The sequence below is a fragment of the Carcharodon carcharias genome, chromosome 12 (genome assembly GCF_017639515.1).
Source record: "Carcharodon carcharias isolate sCarCar2 chromosome 12, sCarCar2.pri, whole genome shotgun sequence".
In the NCBI taxonomy this organism is placed as follows: Eukaryota; Metazoa; Chordata; class Chondrichthyes; order Lamniformes; family Lamnidae; genus Carcharodon; species Carcharodon carcharias.
The window spans coordinates 94079522-94100119 of record NC_054478.1 but is presented as its reverse complement, the minus strand read 5'-3'; the positions used below and the strand labels follow the sequence as shown (position 1 = coordinate 94100119).

General features: G+C 42.7%; 1 protein-coding gene across 1 annotated transcript in view; it reads right to left on the bottom strand.

The window, feature by feature from the left end:
• The window catches only part of itgav (integrin, alpha V), a 142726-nt gene that overhangs the window by 91228 nt on the left and 30900 nt on the right, over positions 1-20598 (bottom strand). The window contains exons 3-5 of the mRNA XM_041200169.1: positions 13351-13442; positions 3876-3990; positions 942-1003 (exon numbers count right to left, since the gene is read on the bottom strand). Coding sequence (XP_041056103.1) covers positions 942-1003; positions 3876-3990; positions 13351-13442 — 269 coding nt within the window. The remainder of the gene's footprint in view (positions 1-941; positions 1004-3875; positions 3991-13350; positions 13443-20598) is intronic.

The following is a 20598-nucleotide window of genomic DNA, read 5'->3' as shown; positions in this document are numbered from 1 at the left end:
AATGTTATTGAGATGAGACAATCAAAGTTCAAGTACCTGTCCTGAACCGATAACGGCAGCAGATATGAATTAATCAAGCCTCCTGGAACATACAAGCAGAAAAGTATTTAAAGAGAGCTCTCACCAAGCAGGAGAGAGGAAGAAGTGAAAAGAACAATGCTGTACTGAAACAGGTTTTTGGAGCCATGCGCCTTCTCTGTCTCTTGCTGGAAGCACTGCGTGTCCAATATATCAAGTGACCACCCTGAAAAGAAAAATACTGTAACCGAGATCTATTAACATGTGGAAATCTGCTCCGTATGACTGCACCCAGGATGACAGTTAAGCTAAACGGCCACAATGTTGAATCACCGTATTGAGACCAATCAAGGAAGAGATACTTATTTATTTCATTTTTTCTTTCATGGACCTTATAAGTCTATCCTCTTACTCTGTCATCTATACTTGTGTGTTCATGGGCCCAGACCAATTTCCGTAACTGTTATGAATGGTGTCGCATTTTTTTTATTTTTATAGCTCGGTAATTGCTTCAATAAACTTATTCTGTTCTTTACTTAACCTAAGGAAACCTGAGCAACTCTCTACAACTTTGACACATAAATAGTGGGGCACTTACAGAATTGGCAAAACACATCCTCTCTAAATTCTTTTTAAAAACTCTGTTGCCGTCAAACAAAGAGTGGGAGAATAGTGGAGTCATTTCACCCTTCCTCACCTGGTTGCAACACCAGAAAGGAAGTCTATGCTTTTACACACAGGCAACCCATTTATAAAATAAAACACCATCAGAAAGTCAACCTCAGTTATACGCAAGTGGCGAAGATCGCTCATATTTGTATGCAAGGGATATCCATGCAGATAGGTCAGAAATGTCTAAACAAGAAGGTACAATCAGATTTAGCCAAAATGCCTTGAAAATAAAAAGCACAGTCTGTTCTTACCGTTGTAAAATCAATGCTGAAACCTCCCTGACAAAATCCTTGACCATCAGCCCTAGTTCTGCCTTAAAAAAGGAAAGAAAACTGTTGAGATAATGTTTTTCCATAGCACTTACATTAGTTTCTCTTCGAGAATACAGAGTAACATGAATATGTGTCCTTCTGGGTAAGTTTGGGTCAGGGAGGAATTTAAAACGTTGAAAATTTCAAAACCGACCCCAAGCCACCTTGAACCTTCCCACTTCCAGTCTGAACTGAAGCAGGAACAGGTTGACCATCCTGTTGACTAATCAACTCTCGGGAGGCAGGTCAGTCAATATTAAAAAAAAAATTTAAAGCCGGATGCCTGCTTCCTTTTTAAACAAGGTTTCTATTTTTAGCACCCCGGTCAGGTTTCCCAGATAAAAGGAAATGGAAAGGGCTAGTTTCTTAGGGAAGTGCCTTTACAGCATTGCTTGTGTGCCATGAAGAGCAGGAGTGTTTCCTCCAGGCCCAGCGAGCTAACCATTTAAAGTGCACCCACCCTAACCTCCTCCAATGCCCTCCACAACTCTTGTGATGTCTGGATTTCCCACCCTTGGCACAATTAAACTTTGTATGTCCAACCAGACAGACAAGATAGCCAATGTCAATCTCTCACTCATCCTGCCACATCCAAGAGCATGCCAAGAGTGGAAGTTTCAGAGACCTGAGCGCAAACAAATCTAGACTGACACTCCAGAGGGAGTGCTGCACTGTCAGGAGTGCCATCTTTCAGATGAGACATTAAACAAAGATCCCATTTGTTTTAATACCAGATTTTTTAACTGAACTCAAACTCCACCAGCTGCAGCAAAAGGTCCCATGGCACTACTTAAAAACAGCCGGGCAGTTATCCTCATTGCCTGGCCAACATTCCTCAATCAACAACATTAAAATCTATTATCTGGTCATTACCACACTGCTGTGAGAGATAATTGCCGTGTTTCCTATGTTAAAACAGTGGCTGCACTTCAAAAGGACTGCATTTTCTGTAAAGTGCTTTGGGATTAATGAGTTTGAAATCTTGTATATAAATTGCAGTCTTTTTTGAATATCAGGGCAAAGTTCCTGATCTCAACCATAGTTTGACAAATCAGAACAGAGGCTCAGTTGTTCGCCAATCAGAAAGAAGTGGCATTACCTTGGGCTGCATTCATGCCTCTCTCTGCAGTCAGCTCAGAAAAAGAACTGGGAAATGCAATTTTTCTGAAAAATAGGGAAATCTGGTGCTGCACAACCTCCATGAGTGGATGCTGATGCTGCACTCAAAAAAATTACAATGTGAAACACTTCCAATTGGCCCCAATGACATCTGTTAGTGCTTAACAGAAACTACACCATGTATTCTATCAAATCATTTATTAAAGACTCAACTTGCACTTGTGAAGACCCTATTCACATGGGGATCAGATGAGATAACTACTCTTACATGGGAATGAAAGCGGGGAATTTGACCCTTAGTGGCCAGAGATTGCAACTATAGCTGAACATTTTATCTTGAAACCATCACAACTCTATGGAATACTAGTTGCAAATAATCCTTAGTAATTTTGGCAGCTTACTTGTTTTTCCGTGGAATTTGATAGGGATATTTTTAAAGCAAATTTTGACATCATTATCAGGAATGATCTAACTCTAATTAACTATTAAGCTCCAAAATAAAAGCAAGCAGAATGCAAACAGTTATCAATCTAAGTTAATGATTAATTCTCTACTGGTATTAATTTAACTGTCTTACACAGTAATTTCAATAACTACTCCAAACCGATTCCCTCAACAAAGTCATCATAAGATAGCTAAGGATGAAGTCTACTATTTGGCCCATCCTATCTCATTCATCCAATAAAAAAGTTTCACTCCCTCCATCACTGCATCCAACTGTTTTATAAGGGATTTCAAGGCTATTGCTTTCACTGATTAATTCAGGAGTCCCATCTATCTGTTAATTATTGTTTCTGTGAAGAACTTCTTTTATTCCTAAATGTACTTTTCACCAGTACATCTGTGGGCCCTTAACAGGTACTCTTCTTTTCTCTTCCCACTCCTAATGGCAAATGAGATAGACAAAGCACATCTGTTCCCATAGCTAGTTTTTCCTGGAAAAGGTCACAAGGTTGTCGCCAAGGGTGTCACTCCACATCAAGCATGGCTGACCAGGAGACTCCCATGCTTTTACTGCCTTCCATAGGCCTAGTGGAAGGATTTACGGATTGATAAGCAACTTGTTTGGCCATGTTACGAATGCACCTTCCATAGCCATCAAGTCCTGGAATGGGACTCGAAACTGGAGCTTCTAGCTCAGAGGCAGGAATGCTACCCACTGTGCCACAAGACCTTCCAACAGTTACAAAAGATAGTAAATTATGTAGGAAAGACAAACAAGACAACAATAAACAGCATTTGTGGAGTTGAGGCTACAATCAGATCAGCCATGATCTTACTGAATGGTGGAGCAGGCTTGAAGGGCTGAATGACCTATATCTGCTCCTAAGTCATATGTTTCCAAGACAGTAGGTTAAGGGAATATAAATTTAAAGTTGAGGCCCCATTGCGTGACCTATTGGAAAACAGTATTTGCTTTGCTTGCCATTTTCTATCTACTGACATTGATGGAAAATCACAGGCACTCAGTTTTCTTATAAGGCTGAATGCAAGGCCCCAAAAGTACAGTGAACCTCAGAAAGCTTTACCCCCATCCGATCAAACAAGAAAGAAAACGTTGCTCAATATTTGAAAACATAATTCACAAACAACAGAAATAAATTTTCGGACCATTCTTTGTAATTAGTTTAATACAGGATCCTTTTGGTAACATCAACTTTTCAAGCATGTTTGATGTTCATGCAACACTAAAGATCAGCCATTTAAAAGCAGTTTCCATAAAGCTCCAGTGAAAAGTCGTCCTCTCAAACTAACCTGATCGACACGGTGCATATTCCACTATCTTTTCCCCATCTGCAAGGAAACAGGTACCCACTGGTTCACGTTCTTGAGTTCCTAATGTTCTCCAGTGATAACGGGGTGCACAAGCCTGGATACATACAAATAAAAAGTGAAAGCTAGGACACCTCAGTTGAAATTAACAGCAAGTTTTAGCAACATCTGATTTTAGAATCTCACCTTGGATAACACAACAGTAATTCTATAACAGTAAACTCTAGACAGTATAATATTTAAAATACTTTTACATGCATGCAGAGACATATATAGGAGATTTCCTCAAGGGAAAAGATGGACACTATTTTCTTTCATTTCTCTTCTACCTAAAGGCACTGTAATGGACAGGGTGAGAGAGATCTACTGAAACCCCTGGTCCCATCCCTGCTGTGGGTAATCAGTACGCTTTGGAAAAATATGACGTATGCGTCTCTTCACCCAAGTGCGGAAAATTTGAACAACTAGCAGCAAGCTTTTGAGAGTTAAAATGAAAATAGTTTATTCACACGTTCACCCCGAAAATTTAACATTACATCACTCATGCCCCAGTCACACACTCAGTTAAAGAGAATAGTACACTGTTACAAGTTATTGACAAAAGGAATGGTTCATAATTCATGTGACTGGGTTGTCTTGAAAAACACACGTTGCAGACCTGATATAGAAGGCATTTTTGCCCCTGAAGTGTAGCTTATGAGGGATTCAATGGCCAATGCCATACTGCAGGATTCTCTTGAACAGATGGGCTCTCTGTAGATCACAGCTGCTTACAGTCTCATTACTAGGATGTTGGTTTGCTGTATTGGTTAACTCAAAAAGGTACAGGCTTGGAGATCTTAAGATGTTACGGTCCTCTGTTCTTAAAACATAGATGTTGCGGCCCTTTCTGCTGCTGTGCCTCTCTGCTGAGCGCACTTAAAGATTAAATAGGAAAGCCATGCCTTACCATGTGGCTTCTCACAGTTCCATTTTCCAAATATGGTGTTGGGCTTAAGTTGAATTAGCCACAACCTGGGTTATTGTTTGAAGACATTCACCTTGGGGCGGGTAGGGGCAATGGCAGGGGTGGTGGTGGTAGTACATGGTTGAGACAATTGCTGTCTGATTCAGAATCACCCATTCATGTCAGGAAATGTCTTCTGGATGGTCTCAGGAGATGGAATCTCCTTTTGTCCTTTTCAGACAGTGGGGCAGTTTTGAATCAACAGACTAAGTCAGATGATTTTTGATGGTCATCTTTTGCAGCATATTATCATCCATCTTTAAAAGAAAAGTCAGTTCCAGAAGATCCCACATGGAGTACAGGTCATCTTTTGAATGTTATGAATATGACATGCCTTTACTGGGAGTGACACACTTCCACTGCACGAGAAGAAAAAAATGGAATTTTGATCACAGTCTTTTGTTTAAACATTGTTTTCATGGTAAAGCAAAGAGAAGTATGAATATACATTCAGCATTCATTCTGACATCCACACATTAACCTTACAGTTGCTACAGCTGCAACCGCCATTTTCTGTTTCAAGCTTAATGTTCTTATCACCCTTTTTGGATGAGGCATAGTTATAATTGAATCTTTTTTCGGCATTGGGGTCTGGCCCTAGACAGGCTTTTGTTTCCAAAACCTGGTGCCTTCTGTCCCATATTTCCTTCCAAATTGCGGTTATGTGTTGTCTAGGGGGTTTGGATTTTCACTAGCATCTGGTCATGCTGCTTTGGATGCTTTAATACCAATCCATCTTTAATGGGGATTGGCTGAGTTTTTGAAGAGGTTGAATTTCAAAGACGGCTGTGGAGACATCTTCTCTGTCTCCTAGTTTGTACCATGCAAATTTCTGTTTCTGTTACTGTTTTGTAGCACTGCCTGTAAAGTATTTAACCCCTTAATTGCTATTTCCTCAACCAATTAATTGAATAGTTCAGGTTTCGGCACATAGATAAATCTTATCATTTGGGTGAAAAACTGATTTTAAGCCCCTGTGAGGCATCTGGTTTCACTTCTTGCCCCTGGTTTGTAATGGGTTCTGAGGCTATGTTTCTGGGTTCAGTTAGCTTTGAACACAAGAACTCTTCAGTTGGCAGTCCCACATTGATTTCACTTTTATTTTTCTTGTGGTTCTCAAAAGTGTTGTCCATCTTAGGGTGCATTCCCTTTTCCTTTACCTTGGGGGAATGAGTCTTTCCCCCACAATCTGTCCAACATTCCCTGGGACACTACTGCTCAAAAGTGGCTGTCCAGCTTCCACGGCACACCCGTGTCATTTCAACTAGGTGAGGCATGTCCTAGCTTTCTGATTGCTTGTTTGGGACCTTCTCTGGCCCCTAGTTAAATCCTTGATGATTTCTTCCAACCCTACCTCCAGTGCATTCCCTTCAATCTCTGATGCTTTTGTCTGAGCTCCGTTACTTTCCTTTGGCCTTGTTAAATTCTATCTGTTTCTATCTTGGCCTCTTTAATCCTAACGGGAACTATTGCACCACATGGTTACAGATACTGTCTTGAGTTCCTTTCTCTTTCTTGTTCCTGGAATTCCATTTCTAGTCTCCACTCTTCCAGACAACATTTTGTCAAGGTAACCTGGTCTGCTTCAGGGTCCATATCCTCTGTCTGTTCCAGCTTTGGGGTGAGGGAAAATTGCTCATACAGCATTTTTAGCACCTCAGGCTTTTTCACCCTTTTTCCTCACCCTAAGGTCCACCTGATTAGCTACTGCTCTTAGCTGTTCAATCGTTAGGGTTGTTAATTCATACAAGTCAATTCCTCCTTCCCTATGTCTTAATTTAACGTGAAATCATTAATTCTACTTTCTACTGTAAATATACATGAATCTTGCTGCTCTAGTCCTTTTTATTTTGAATAAAACTTATAACTTCTCTTTTGCTTCCAATTTATCCTTTTAATGTCAGATTCAGCTTGCTTACTCCAATTGGTCCTGATCCGACAAGGCCCCAACTCTGTTTGGATAGGGTGAGGGGGAAATACTGAAACCCCCATTTCCTTCCCTACCTTCAGTAATCATTATGCTTTTGAAAAGGAAGCTATTGTGTTTCTTCACCCAAGTGTGTGGGCAATTTGAATAACCAGCAGAAAGCTCTCATGGGTTTAAATAAAGAGAGTTGTTTATTCACATGCTCGCCCCAAAAACCTAATGCTACATCACTCACTCACCCAGTCACACACTCAAACACACTCCAAGAAAGTACAAAACAAAAACAGAATTACCTGGAAAAACTCAGCAGGTCTGGCAGCATCGACGGAGAAGAAAAGAGTTGACGTTTCGAGTCCTCATGACCATTCAACAGAACTGAGTGAATATTAGGAGAGGAGTGAAATATAAACTGGTTTAAGGTGGGGGGGGGGGTGTGGTGGTGTGGTTGTAGGGACAAGCAAGCTGTGATAGGAGCAGATAATCAAAAGATGTCACATACAAAGGAACAAAGAAGTGTTGAAGGTGGTGATATTATCTAAATGAATGTGCTAATTAAGAATGGATGGCAGGGCACTCAAGGTATAGCTCTAGTGGGGGTGGGGGGGCATACAAGATTTAAAAATAATGGAAATAGGCGGGAAAAGAAAAATCTATGTAAATTATTAGAAAAAACAAAAGGAAGGGGGAAGAAATGGAAAGGGGTGGAGATGGAGGAGGGAGTTCAAGATCCAAAGTTGTTGAATTCAATATTCAGTCCGGAAGGCTGTAAAGTGCCTAGTTGGAAGATGAGGTGCTGTTCCTCCAGTTTGCGTTGGGCTTCACTGGAACAATGCAGCAGGCCAAGGACGGACACGTGGGCAACAGAGCAGGGTGGAGTGTTAAAATGGCAAGCGACAGGGAGGTTTGGGTCATTCTTGCAGACAGACCACAGCAGTTCTGCAAAGCGGTCGCCCAGTTTACGTTTGGTTTCTCCAATGTAGAGGAGACCGCATTGGGAGCAACGAATGCAGTAGACTAAGTTGGGGGAAATGCAAGTGAAATGCTGCTTCACTTGGAAGGAGTGTTTGGGTCCTTGGACGGTGAGGAGAGAGGAAGTGAAGGGGCAGGTGTTGCATCTTTTGCGTGGGCCTGGGGAGGTGCCATAGGTAGGGGTTGAGGAGTAGGGGGTGATGGAGGAGTGGACCAGGGTGTCCCGGAGGGAATGATCCTTATGGAATGCCGCCGGGGCGGGGGGGGGGTGAATGGAAGATGTGTTTGGTGGTGGCATCATGTTGGAGTTGGTGGAAATGGCGGAGGATGATCCTTTGAATGCGGAGGCTGGTGGGGTGATAAGTGAGGACAAGTGGGACCCTATCATGTTTCTGGGAGGGAGGAGAAGGCATGAGCCGGATGCACGGGAGATGGGCCGGACACGGTTGAGGACCCTGTCAACGACCATGGGTGGAAAACCTCGGTTAAGGAAGGAGGAGGACATGTCAGAGGAACTGTTTTTGAAGGTAGCATCATCAGAACAGATGCGACGGAGGCGAAGGAACTGAGAGAACGGGATGGAGTCCTTACAGGAAGTGGGGTGTGAGGAGCTGTAGTCGAGGTAGCTGTGGGAGTCGGTAGGCTTGTAATGGATATTGGTGGACAGTCTATCACCAGAAATTGAGACAGAGAGGTCAAGGAAGGGAAGGGAAGTGTCAGAGATGGACCACGTGAAAATGATGGAGGGATGGAGATTGGAAGCAAAATTAATACATTTTTCCAAGTCCCAACGAGAGCATGAAGCAGCACCGAAGTAATCATCGATGTACAGGAGAAAGAGTTATGGGAGGGGGCCGGAGTAGGACTGGAACAAGGAATGTTCCACATACCTCATAAAGAGACAGGCATAGCTGGGGCCCATGCGGGTACCCATAGCCACACCTTTTATTTGGAGGAAGTGAGAGGAGTTGAAGGAGAAATTGTTCAGTGTGAGAACAAGTTCAGCCAGACGGAGGAGAGTAGTGGTGGATGGGGATTGTTCGGGCCTCTGTTCGAGGAAGAAGCTAAGGGCCCTCAGACCATCCTGGTGGGGGATGGAGGTGTAGCGGGATTGGACGTCCATGGTGAAGAGGAAGCGATTGGGGCCAGGGAACTGGAAACTGTTGACGTGACGTAAGGTGTCAGAGGAATCACGGATGTATGTGGGAAGGGACTGGACAAGGGGAGAGAGAAGGGAGTCAAGATAACGAGAAATGAGTTCCATGGAGCAGGAACAGGCTGACACGATCAGTCTACTGGGACAGTTCTGTTTGTGGATTTTGGATAGGAGGTAGAAGCGGGCCATCCGAGGTTGGGCAGCTATCAGGTTGGATGCTGTGGGAGGAAGATCTCCAGAGGAGATGAGTTCAGTGACAGTCCTGGAAACAATGGCTTGATGTTCAATGGTGGGGTCATGGTCCAGGGAGAGGTAGGAGGAAGTGTCTGCGAGTTGACGCTCAGCCTCCGTGAGGTATTTGGAATCTTGTATGCCCTGCTAGTCTTTCCACCCCACCCCCACTTGAGCTGTACCTTGAGTGCCCTGCCATCCATTCTTAATTAGCACATTCGTTTAGATAATATCACCACCTTCAACACTTCTTTGTTCCTTTGTCTGTGACATCTTTTGATTATCTGCTCCTATCACTGCTTGCTTGTCCCTACAACCACACCACCCCCTCCACTTCATTCCCCCACCCCGCCCCCTACCCCCAACCTTAAACCAGCTTATATTTCACCCCTCTCCTAATATTCACTCAGTTCTGTTGAAGGGTCATGAGGAGTCGAAACGTCAACTCTTTTCTTCTCCGTCGATGCTGCCAGACCTGCTGAGTTTTTCCAGGTAATTCTGTTTTTGTTTTGGATTTCCAGCATCCGCAGTTTTTTTGTTTTTATCTCCAAGAAAGTACAGTCGAAGAGAATAGTGCACTGTTACAAGTTATAGACAAAAGGAACAGCTCATAATTCTTGTGATTAGCTCATCTTGGAAAACACTCATTGCATGCCTGATGAAGAAGGTGTTTTCACTATTGAATTGTAGTTTAGAAAGGATTCAATACCAAAGTCTTTGCAGGACTCTTGAACAGATGGACTTTTTGCAGGTCGCAAAGTTAGTTGTTTGTAGTCTCATTACCAGCTGGTCAGTTTGCTGTATTTGTGGACTCAAAAAGGCTTAGAGACCACAATGTTACAGTCTCCAGGTCTTAAGGCATTGATGTTTCTGCCCTTTCTGCTGCTGCCATGTTTCTCTGCAGACGGCACAAGGAAAGTTGCTGAATTGAATCTTAACTTCCTCTTTAGAGGTTTGGCAGGCCACACTGCTATAGAAGAAGTCCAATAAACAAGAAAAAAAAAATTGGACCAATCTGCAATGGCTGTTGGAAATCTTGGCCTATTCAAACCTGCAAAGCTTTCCTCACCAAAATCTGAGGACCGGTACCCCAGTTGGGAGAGCTTATCACAGGATCATATCTATCAGCCAACATCATCAAACTCCTCCATCACCATCCAGGGTCATGGAATAGTCTAGCTCCAAGTTAACAGAGGGCAAAGAGAGCTTGCCCTTTCCACAGCTTCTGCTCCAACTTGTTGTCCTGCAGACCCAGGAGCACTCTCACTGCCATCCCCATACCAGCTGTGGCCTTTATGTGGATGGGTTATTTACTCCACCGGCCTCCAAATGGCAACACTCTGGCAAATTCAGGAGCTTACCAAAATACCTCCGTGCACACTCCAAAGCATCGCAACAAAACTTTGCAATAGAATCTCTTACCTGCAAATTGGGTGTATCGCCCTTTAAATAATGCTACTGCAGGGCACATCTTCATGCTTCTTGTTTTCAGATTGAACATCAAAGAAGCTGCCTGCACATTCATTGACCAAGTTTGATATCCTGGCATCACATCAGCCAATTGGGCTGTGTGGCATCAGGATAGTGTCTATTTAAGGTTTCTCAGCCCAGGCAATGGACACACTTGCATTCACCCTCCTTATCACAGCAATGTGGAGCAGGCCACACAGGAAGCAGCCAGTGGCACAGGGCTGACAGCTAGATTGTCACCTGACCTCCATAGCATTGCTATGTGAGGTATGTTCGTATCCTTTGTCTTCACAAGGACTGTGCAATAGTCTCTCTAATGTTATTGCTGGGAAATATGTCTGCGGTAGGTGGATTTTTAAGGGTGAAGTCAATTAGGTTAATTCCCTGTGGAGGTTGCATTCTATCAACAGCATGTCCTGTCATTAATCCAATAATGGAAAGACTGCTCTGATATCTCCTAATAAGAAAAAACCCAGGATCAGTCTCCTCCCAAGCATTTACGAAGTAAACGAGTCAACAATAATTCCATCAAGTGACACCCACTCACTGCTGTTCAGTTTCAGTTCCGTCAGATCCACTTTGACTCCAGTCTCGATCCAGAAACGGAAGCAAGAGCTGAATGCTGGTGAAGTTAGGGTGGCTGCCTACAACTTCATGGCAACATTCGACCAAATATCACATTCAGGCAGATGTAGGCCAATGGGAAAAGCCTTCATTGACTAAAGTCTTGCCTGAGGCAAAGAAAACCAGTTGTGACTGTCAGAAGTCAATTATTACAGCCCCTGGGCATTGCTTTAGGAGCAACCCAGAGAAGCATCCTCAACCTAGGTTCTTGACATGTTTCATTATGATCTTTGCTCCATCACAAGATCAGGAATGGAGCTGTTAACTGATGATACTGTAGCTTCCACTCTATTCACAAATTCTTCGATAATGAAACTGCCCAAGCCAGCTTAAAGCAGGAACTGGACAAAATCCAGGCTTGGTCTAATAAGTGACAAGTAATATTCACATCACTTAAGAACCACCTCCATCAAGAAAGAAACCAACAACCACCTGATAAATTTTAGTGGCATAACTGATGCTCGAGTCCCACCCCAACCCCACACCCAAATCAACATCCTGGGGCTTACCAACAGCCAGAAACTTAACAAGGAACAGACATATCTACAGCATTGTTAAAAAAGGCAGAAGTCATATGTTCTACAATGAATGCTTCACCTACTGAACCAACCATTATCTTCCCACCAAAGTCTCTTCACCTTTTTCAAGATTCAAATGAACACTAGGATGGAATATTCAACAGCCACGAACAAAGGTGGAATTTCTTTACATGAAGTGCGGTAAATGTGGTACTCTCTGTCACATGCAGTGGTTGAATGAGAAAGGGTAGGCTTGATTTACATGAGGGAGAAAAGAAAAGGGGAAATAGGAGTGAAGTACAGGAGGAAGTAATTAGAATGGCAAGTGGATTGTGTGGCTTGGCCTAAATAGCCAAGTGGTTATGGTACTGGGCTTGTAACCCCAAGATCAAGAGTTCAAATCTCACAATGGCAAACTATGAAACAATGTAACTTTATCTGAAACAGATGGAAACGTGTTTGTACTCGAAAGAGTTATAAACACTGGCAGAAAACAGAACCATCTGATTTTCTGTAATTCTGGATAGATGCAGCCACAATAACATTCAAGGGGCTCAACACCGTAAAAGGCAGGGCAAGATGATCAATCAGCACCATTACCACTGGACTCAACATCTATTCCCTTCTATTACCCATGCACTGTGATTGCAGGATACACTCCGCCAATTCATCAAGCTTACTCTGATAGCATCTCCTTTCCTTATGATCTTTACCACTATGGGGACACCATCACTTCCAAGTCATAAGCCATTCTGACATGCCCATATATTATCATTCCTTCATAGTCATTGGATCAATATCCTCTCATTCCTTCCATCATACCATTATAGGTGCACCATTACAGCGAAGGTTGCAGCACGTCAAGGTAGCAGCTCACTATCACCTTCCCAGGGCAACTAGAGTTGGTGTGTAAATGTTACCTTGCCAGAATCACCCACTTCCTACAAAAATCATGCATACATAGCTTTTCTGGCTAAGGAAGTGGACAGTTGAGTGACGCAGACCAGAATGACCTGAAGATCAACCCTTGGGTCTCTGCCAATTAAATTATCTCAGTAATAACAATAGATGAGCGGAATATTGGCCAGAATTTCTACTGATGATTGCTATCAAGCGGCACATGTTGGCAGAGCATATGTGAACAATAAGAAAGAATGACGACATGCATCTATGCATGGTTGCAATCCCCACTTCCTTCCCTGCCTATATGGTTAAATACTATTGCTCATTTAAGTTCACCTAAACAGCACCATATACATGTCAGAGGGTGCCTGGCATCCTCAAAACTGTATCCCAGCAGCAAGGCAGGATAAGTGAGAGAAAAGAAAGTGGAAAAAGGAGGGAAGCTTTTCCTTCAAAAATCACTCTTTAGAATAATTCTTAATTTCTAATAATCTTTAAATAAATTAATATAGAAGCCAATGCGATTCATAATTTATCAGATGCCATAGCGTCACTTGCTACAAATATTGTATAATTAAAATCTAACAAAGAACAGGAGTTGAGCAAGAGTTTATTGTTTACATGCATCAGAAATGATCAAATGTCTCACTCACCAGAATCTTGTCGCCATGAGTTCTCACGGATGCACCAAACCACTGGTACGACTTGAATTCCAATAGGTCATCCTGGCTTTTAACCCTGTTACCTGAGGAAATACTTTTAAAAATCACTGAAGTACTTTTACATGACACGACAAAGAAACTCAGAATTTCTTCAACAGTTATGAACTTTACAGATACCCAAGAAGGGTAACTTTATACCCAAGTATACATGGTCTTTAATTCTTCCACTGCAGGAGATCTGCATTACACCCTTTTGCACCCAACTAGCAACGGTCTTGTAAAACAAAATATGACACCAAGTCACATAGGAAATATTAGGGTAGATGAGCAAAATGTTTGGCCAAAGAGTTCGCTTTTAAGAAGTAAGGAATAAAGCAAGGTAGAGAGAGAGAGAGAGAGAGATGGAGAAGTAAAAGGAGGGAATTCCAGAGCTTGGGCTGAGATAAGAGAAGGCACAGACACCAATGGTAGAACAATTAAAACTGGAGATGCTCAAAAGGCTGGAATTAGAGGAGCGCAGATACCTTGGAGGGCTGGAGTAGATTAGAGAAAGGAACGGGCCATTCCCTGGAAGGATTTGATAATAAAAATTAGAATTTTAAAATCAAGGTGCTGTTTAACTGAGAACCAGTTTAGGTCAGCAAGTACAGGGTGATGAGTAAACAGCATTTGGTGCACTTTAGGACACAAGCAGCAGAGTTTTGGATGACCTCAAGTTTATGAGGTAGAATATGGAAGACTGACCATGGGTGCCTGAAAGTAGTCAAGTCTGGAGGTAACAGGCATGGATTAAGGTTTCAGCAGAAGAGCTGAGGTTGGGGCAGAGACGGATGAAGTTACAGATTTCAAAATAGGCATTCTTAGCAACTGCACGGAGATGTGGTTGAAAGCTCATCTCGAGATCAAATATGACAAGGCTGTGAACAGTTTGGTTCAGCCTCAGATAGTTGCCAGGGGAAGGGATGAAATTGGTAGCAAGAGAGCAGAGGTTGCATCTTTCCAATATTTAATTGAATGCAATTTCTGATGATCAAGTACTAGATGCCAGATATGCAGTCTGACAATTCAGAGACATTAAAGAAGTCAAGAGAGGTGATGCATGAGTTGGAGCTGATGCCTTCGACGTATATGTGGAAACTGGCTTTGCATTTTCAGACGATGTTCTAAGGATGATCCTTGGGGGAGGGGGTGGGGGGGTTGCAGTCAACAGAGGTAAGGATGCAGGAGTGGGAACAGAGGGAATTGCACTTGATTCTCTATGACTGGATTGTTAAGAATGGAACCAGGCCAATGCAGTCACATCCAGCTGGACTAGGGAGAGCTGTTGAAAGAGGATGGTATTATCAATTGTGTCAAAGGCTGCAGGCAGGCCAAGATGGATCAGCAGGGGTAGCTTGGCTTTGCCCCTCCCCCCTCCCCTGGAAACAAAGTCAGCGTGGAACCGACATGCTCCATGCTGACCTGGCCAGCAGCCATAAAGGGCCACAGGGATGACTAATGAGGGCCAATGGGACTTCCAGCCTTCACTGGGTAGGAAGTCCTGCCCTCTGGAGTTACCAGCCAATCCAATTGGCCAGCAGCTCCATCAGTCCCAGCAATACCAGGAGGGCATCAGTGGCCACTGCTGGGGCTGCAGAAGAGGATGACGATCAAGGCCATGGATCCTCAGAGTGAGTAAGTCAGGGGTCTTGGGCCTGGAGGGTTTGGGTAGATTAGGGAGAGGGGTTGGGGGTGGGTGGTGTGTGTGTGTGTGGGTGTGTGGGTGTGTGTGTGGGTGTGTGTGTGTGTGTGTGGGTGTGTGTGTGTGTGTGTGTGTGGGTGTGTGGGTGTGTGTGTGGGTGTGTGTGTGTGTGTGTGTGTGTGTGTGTGGGTGTGTGTGTGTGTGGGTGTGTGTGTGGGTGTGTGTGTGGGTGTGTGTGTGGGTGTGTGTGTGGGTGTGTGTGTGGGTGTGGAGGGGCTGGATTTAAAAGAGAGTGGGTAGGAAAGAGGGGGTGGGGTTCGACCTTAGGGAGGCCACCCTGCGATTGGTAAAGGGCAGCCCCTGAGGACCGACCACCCCCTTCCTTCCCACCCTTTAAACATATAGGTCGAAAAAATAAATTGGGTTGCCCTCTCCTGTCTGGCTGCCCAAGCCAAACGTTTTATGGCGTAGGTGGCATATTATCAGGGTCAATTGGCTTGATAACAAGCCCACTTGACCTTTGATTATTTATTTAAATATGCAGTTGAGCTTGGGATGGCAGGAAGGTGGTAAGGTGGTGAGGTGGGCTCCTGCCGCCCCCACCCCCACCCCACAGGAAACACGCCTGCTAGGGAAATGTAAATTTCAGCCCTCGGAGTCTGGATAGATGCAGCCGCAAAACATTCAAGTGGTTGACTGAAACAGCAGATATACAAATCCAAATATACATTAACGTCACAGGTCATATTAGATGACTTGAAAAGTTTGTTTAGAGAATTAAGTACAATTCCAAGGTTCAGTAAACATTTTAAAATCAGTTATTTGGATGCTATGTTCAATAGGGATCTACACACGAGTCAATTCTACTGCTGAACAGCATTGAGCAACTGTATTACATCATTAGGCAATCAAACCTCAATTCACAACTTTCAAATGGCCCCTTCAGAACACTTTTTAGTTTAACCTTGGCTGCTAGAAATTAACATTGCTTGGCTTGAACTGAAGCTGTCTAAATCATAACACTGTGATGCCTCCTGCTTTACTAAACTACCTGATTTACATGACTATTTTAATCTGCTCCATACACAGATTGGTATTCTTGTATAAGCCTGGTCTCTAATGTTTACTGTAATTATATTGTAGGTCACTGTGAATTGATAGTGCCAGGCCATCAAAAACCTAGTCTTTTGAGGATATTCTAAATTTGGGCAGTTGCTCATCTTACCACTTTTTTTCCCTTTTTCCCACTTTGGTTACCATTTTTTTTTACAGTCTTCTCTGAAAAAGTGTTAACTTGTTACTTTAATATAGTTCCAGAGCTGCCTATTTGATCCACTACCTCACGAGCTGTGACAGTGAATGTTGGAATCCTATTTAATCTGGCTTCCCCACATGCCCACTTCCCATAGGGATTGCTGTAATGCAGTACAAAGTAGGAATCCAGGCCAACTGTGTATTTGGGTGAGGAAGAAGACAGAGCATTTGTAGCACCATAATCAATCACCAGCTAAGAATTGTTTTTAACAGACTAGGGATTAAATGGAAGATGTTCCTGGCGTCTATGGTTCTCCTTTGCACTGGAAAAACTCACTGAGCCTATTATTAAGTAAAGATTTTGTTTTGGAGAGCTGGGGCAAAGGAGCTGAAGTATCTTTCAATGCATGTTTATTCTTGTTGAGGGTTCCCATCTTTCTTTGTTGCATCTATGCTGAGTTACTTACAGTGTCCTTACTTCATGTGAAATATTTTAAATCTTCTTTGGACAAACAACAATAATTACGCTAGTGTAGTATTGTTTAGAGTTATTAAGGAGATCTTTGGTGGTGCATTGATAAAATGTGGTACTTTTCATCTCTCTGATGCATAGCTCAGGCATGAGCAGGGAATTACAGCTTTTTTTTAAACCAGTTGGTGGCTTTAAAGCATACATCTTTGAGATTGTTTGATCAGTACAATCTCTGCAACATTTTTCCTGGCTCTTATGAATTTTGGAGAGTTCCTTTAATCAGCACTAAATTTAAGGTCCAGTTTTATATTACAGAATAAAAGGTATTACGCTTTTAATGTGGCAAAGAAAATAAAAGGGCTTTTATTTGTGGCCTCCAGAATCATGGGCACGATAAACTATGAGTTATACAGACTATTTCTTGCTGCAGACTTGAGTCTCTTAATCTGGAGCTAATAATAAAAGCTTCCATTTCTTCCACAGACAGACATTGTGCAAGGACTAACATTCTCTGGATTACAAATAATATCAGGAATCTTTAATAATTATCTCAGGATCATGCAAAAAGAAATTCAGCACACAATTAATCTTTCAAGTCGATGACCTTTCATCACTTCTGATATAAGCTCATTGACCTGAAATGTTAACTGTTTCTCTCTCCACAAATGCTGCCTGAACTGCTGAGAATTTCAAACATTTTCGGTTTCTATATCAGATTTCCAGCATCCGTCGTATTTTGGTTCTGTAAATCTATCACAGTTCAGGGTAGTGCTTGTCTGTAATTTTTGAGAATTGAACGATCCATACAAGTCATAATTTTTTTCAAGCTTTAAAAGCAAGCTCATCATGAAGCATCAGCTGAAAAGGATATGCCCAAAGAATCAAACTCAAATATTGAATGACCGAAATATATGCTCAGTGAGAATGTTAGTACCTGTCCTTTACTGTCAAGGCTTTTCAGTTTTTCTAAAAAAAAGGACTTTGTTTCGTGCACTTTCAGCATTGCCTCCTGAGAGACTTAAATTCAGGTTCTGAAGCATGTGGTTCCAGCAGAGTTTTCTGCCTAAGTGAGAATCCTCAGCAATAATTAAACCACTTCTCTTGCCCTTTTCCACCTCCAGAAGAGATTTATAATTACATTCAAACAGAAAACAAGACACAACAGGCAGTGAAAGGAAATATTCAAACCATTCTTCTCTACCTTGCATGGGCTTGTTAGAATCTGTTCTCGTACTAAAAACCACAGTCAATATAAGGGCATGGGTTGTCAGAATATTAACAATTATCTGCTTCTAAACACAAATTGCATCTTTTGTACTCTAACGCTATTGTTCTCTGTTGTGATCCCCATGGGGGAAACCATAATCCAAAATAACCAAATTTACCAAACAACACCAAAGGAAGAAATTACCAAAATTTCACTTTTTGTAACTTTTACTTTAACAGAGATCAGAGCCAACATAAATTAACAGGTAAATGATACTTTAAATAAAAAGATAAATTTCACCTTAAATAGTCGATAGGACAAATATAAGTCTTATGCAATCATAAGCACCCGCATCACCTATCACACAAACATGGCACCAGATGCAATCGCAGAGTTTTTCCAACTCGGCCTCTGGTACAAAGGATTTCTCACTTTCCCACTCAATCAATTCGGCCATTGATTCACGTTCAGTGGCAGCTGCATTCCATCTGGGGTCTCCAGATAGCGTAACACTGGCAAAACACACACCTACAGATCTTCTAACCTGGGTCACGTCAGTCCTGATGGTGTAGCTATCCAGAGTTCATTTTCAACCATCCAACCAACAATCCCATTCACAATCTGGTTCTCTGATACAAAGGCCCCAATCTTCCAGTCTCCGGATCACACGACTAAGGATGTTCATCACAACCTGCAAAAGTCCTGACATGAGGACCCATGTGGGAATTGCTGAGGAAGTTTAAGTTTCTGAAGGGCATTTCCCCTTCTCCCTAGGACCCTATACAAATGTCTCCAACTCTCTGAGTTAGAGTCGGAGACTTGAGACATATCCACAGTACTTACTTGGATAGTTACACAGAAAATTTTAGATAGATTAAAACCTGGTCGAACACCTCTGTAACTCCACAACTGACCCCCGCCCCAATCACCCACCCCTGACCCCCCCACACCCTCTTCACCCTACCCAACTATCCCCCCAATCTGTCCTGACTAGCTCCCAACTCCCCCAACCCAACCGGCCCTGCCCTCGACCATCTCCCCTGACCAGATTCAACTACCACCACACCCAGCCATCTCCCCTGACCAGACCTGATCAGCCCACCCCGACCCCACTACCCACTCATTCATGCACTTGCCCACACTCAAAGATTGGACACTTTAAATTTACCAGACAGAATACAGAAGCTGGTGCTGTAAAAAGGAGGCATGTCCTGTCCTTCCCTAACACTACTCTGCTCCAATAGAGTTTCCCAGGATAGGCTGTGCTGTACATTTCTGCGATAGCTGGGATCGAAAGATCTCAGAAAAAAAAGTGTGGTAGTGTCGGGTCAGGAGAACTTTTGCGTGAGTGGCAATGCACTCAGCATTGCTACTGCTCAGAAGATTCGGGCCAGTCTCTTAGCCGTTTCACATGCCTGAGCTATTTAACTGCTTTTAGGGTTCAAACCCCTTTAGCTCAGTCATATATCACTTCCCCAAGAGCTTCTGGGATTCTATTTTTCTTCTTACTGCCAAATAGAAAACTGACATTTTTGTAGAGAGTTCAGCTTGTTCCTAAAGACACCAGGAGTTTTATAAATGCTGCAGCGCTTCTTTGCATATGCATCTGTGTGCTGATCACTTTCTGTCTCCAACTCTCCTTTGTGTCTGCCAGCCACATGGCTTTCATATGTTAACTTCCTTCCTGTCGGTACTGCTTCCAGGTCAGGTGTTGCCTGGTCACATGGATCAGTATTTATTATTCAAGAAAATTACAAATGATCCCTTCACAATTGATGCAAACTCTTAAAAAGTCCTTTTCAACATTTTTAAAAATGATTACAGATCCCACACCGATTTTAAATAAAATTACAAATTTTCCTTGCTGGACTACTTCTGGGTCAAAGGTCATGGCACTCACTCAATAAGATTACTCATCCATCAGGGAGCGTTAGCTGTTTCGTGAAAATCACCAAGCTAATGCCAGAAGGAGGTAGGAGGAGAGGACAAACTGTTTGACCTGTGTTAATTAACACCATCCTGAAACCAGCTACAATCAAAAAACTGAGAAATTCTGTTTTATTAAAACCACTCAAACAAAAAGGATCCTTAATGTCTATTCCAACAAGATATAGCAATAGGTTCTTACTTGCTACTTAGATTCCTTTATTTTCAAAGCTTCCATAGACCCGCAAATTTTTCCTTTTCAAGTATATATCCAATTTCCTTTGGAAGCTACTACTGAGTTTGTTTCCACCACCCTTCCATGCAGTGTATTCCAAATATAACAATAACCTTTCATCAGAATTTTCACAAAAAGGTCAACAACTCAAGAAGTCGGGCGATGACTCATGGACTTAGGGTTTTCTCGCGATAGAGCATCAGGAACACACCCTGGTTAGTAAACCAACACTCTTGAGTAGCAGGCATACTGGTGAATTTTGCAGGGGCAGCAATTAAGAGAGTACCTCCAGGATTGGCATCCAATTAGGTGCACTGGATGGGAAGAAGAGTCAGAAACCCAATTGAGGGTGCAGTATTTAAAGAAGCACTGGCAGTATACATAGTGCTGGACCTGAGCATTGTAGATAGGAAATCTACAGATGCCAGAAAGGAAAGGCAGGCCCCTTGGTTCACAGACGTGGC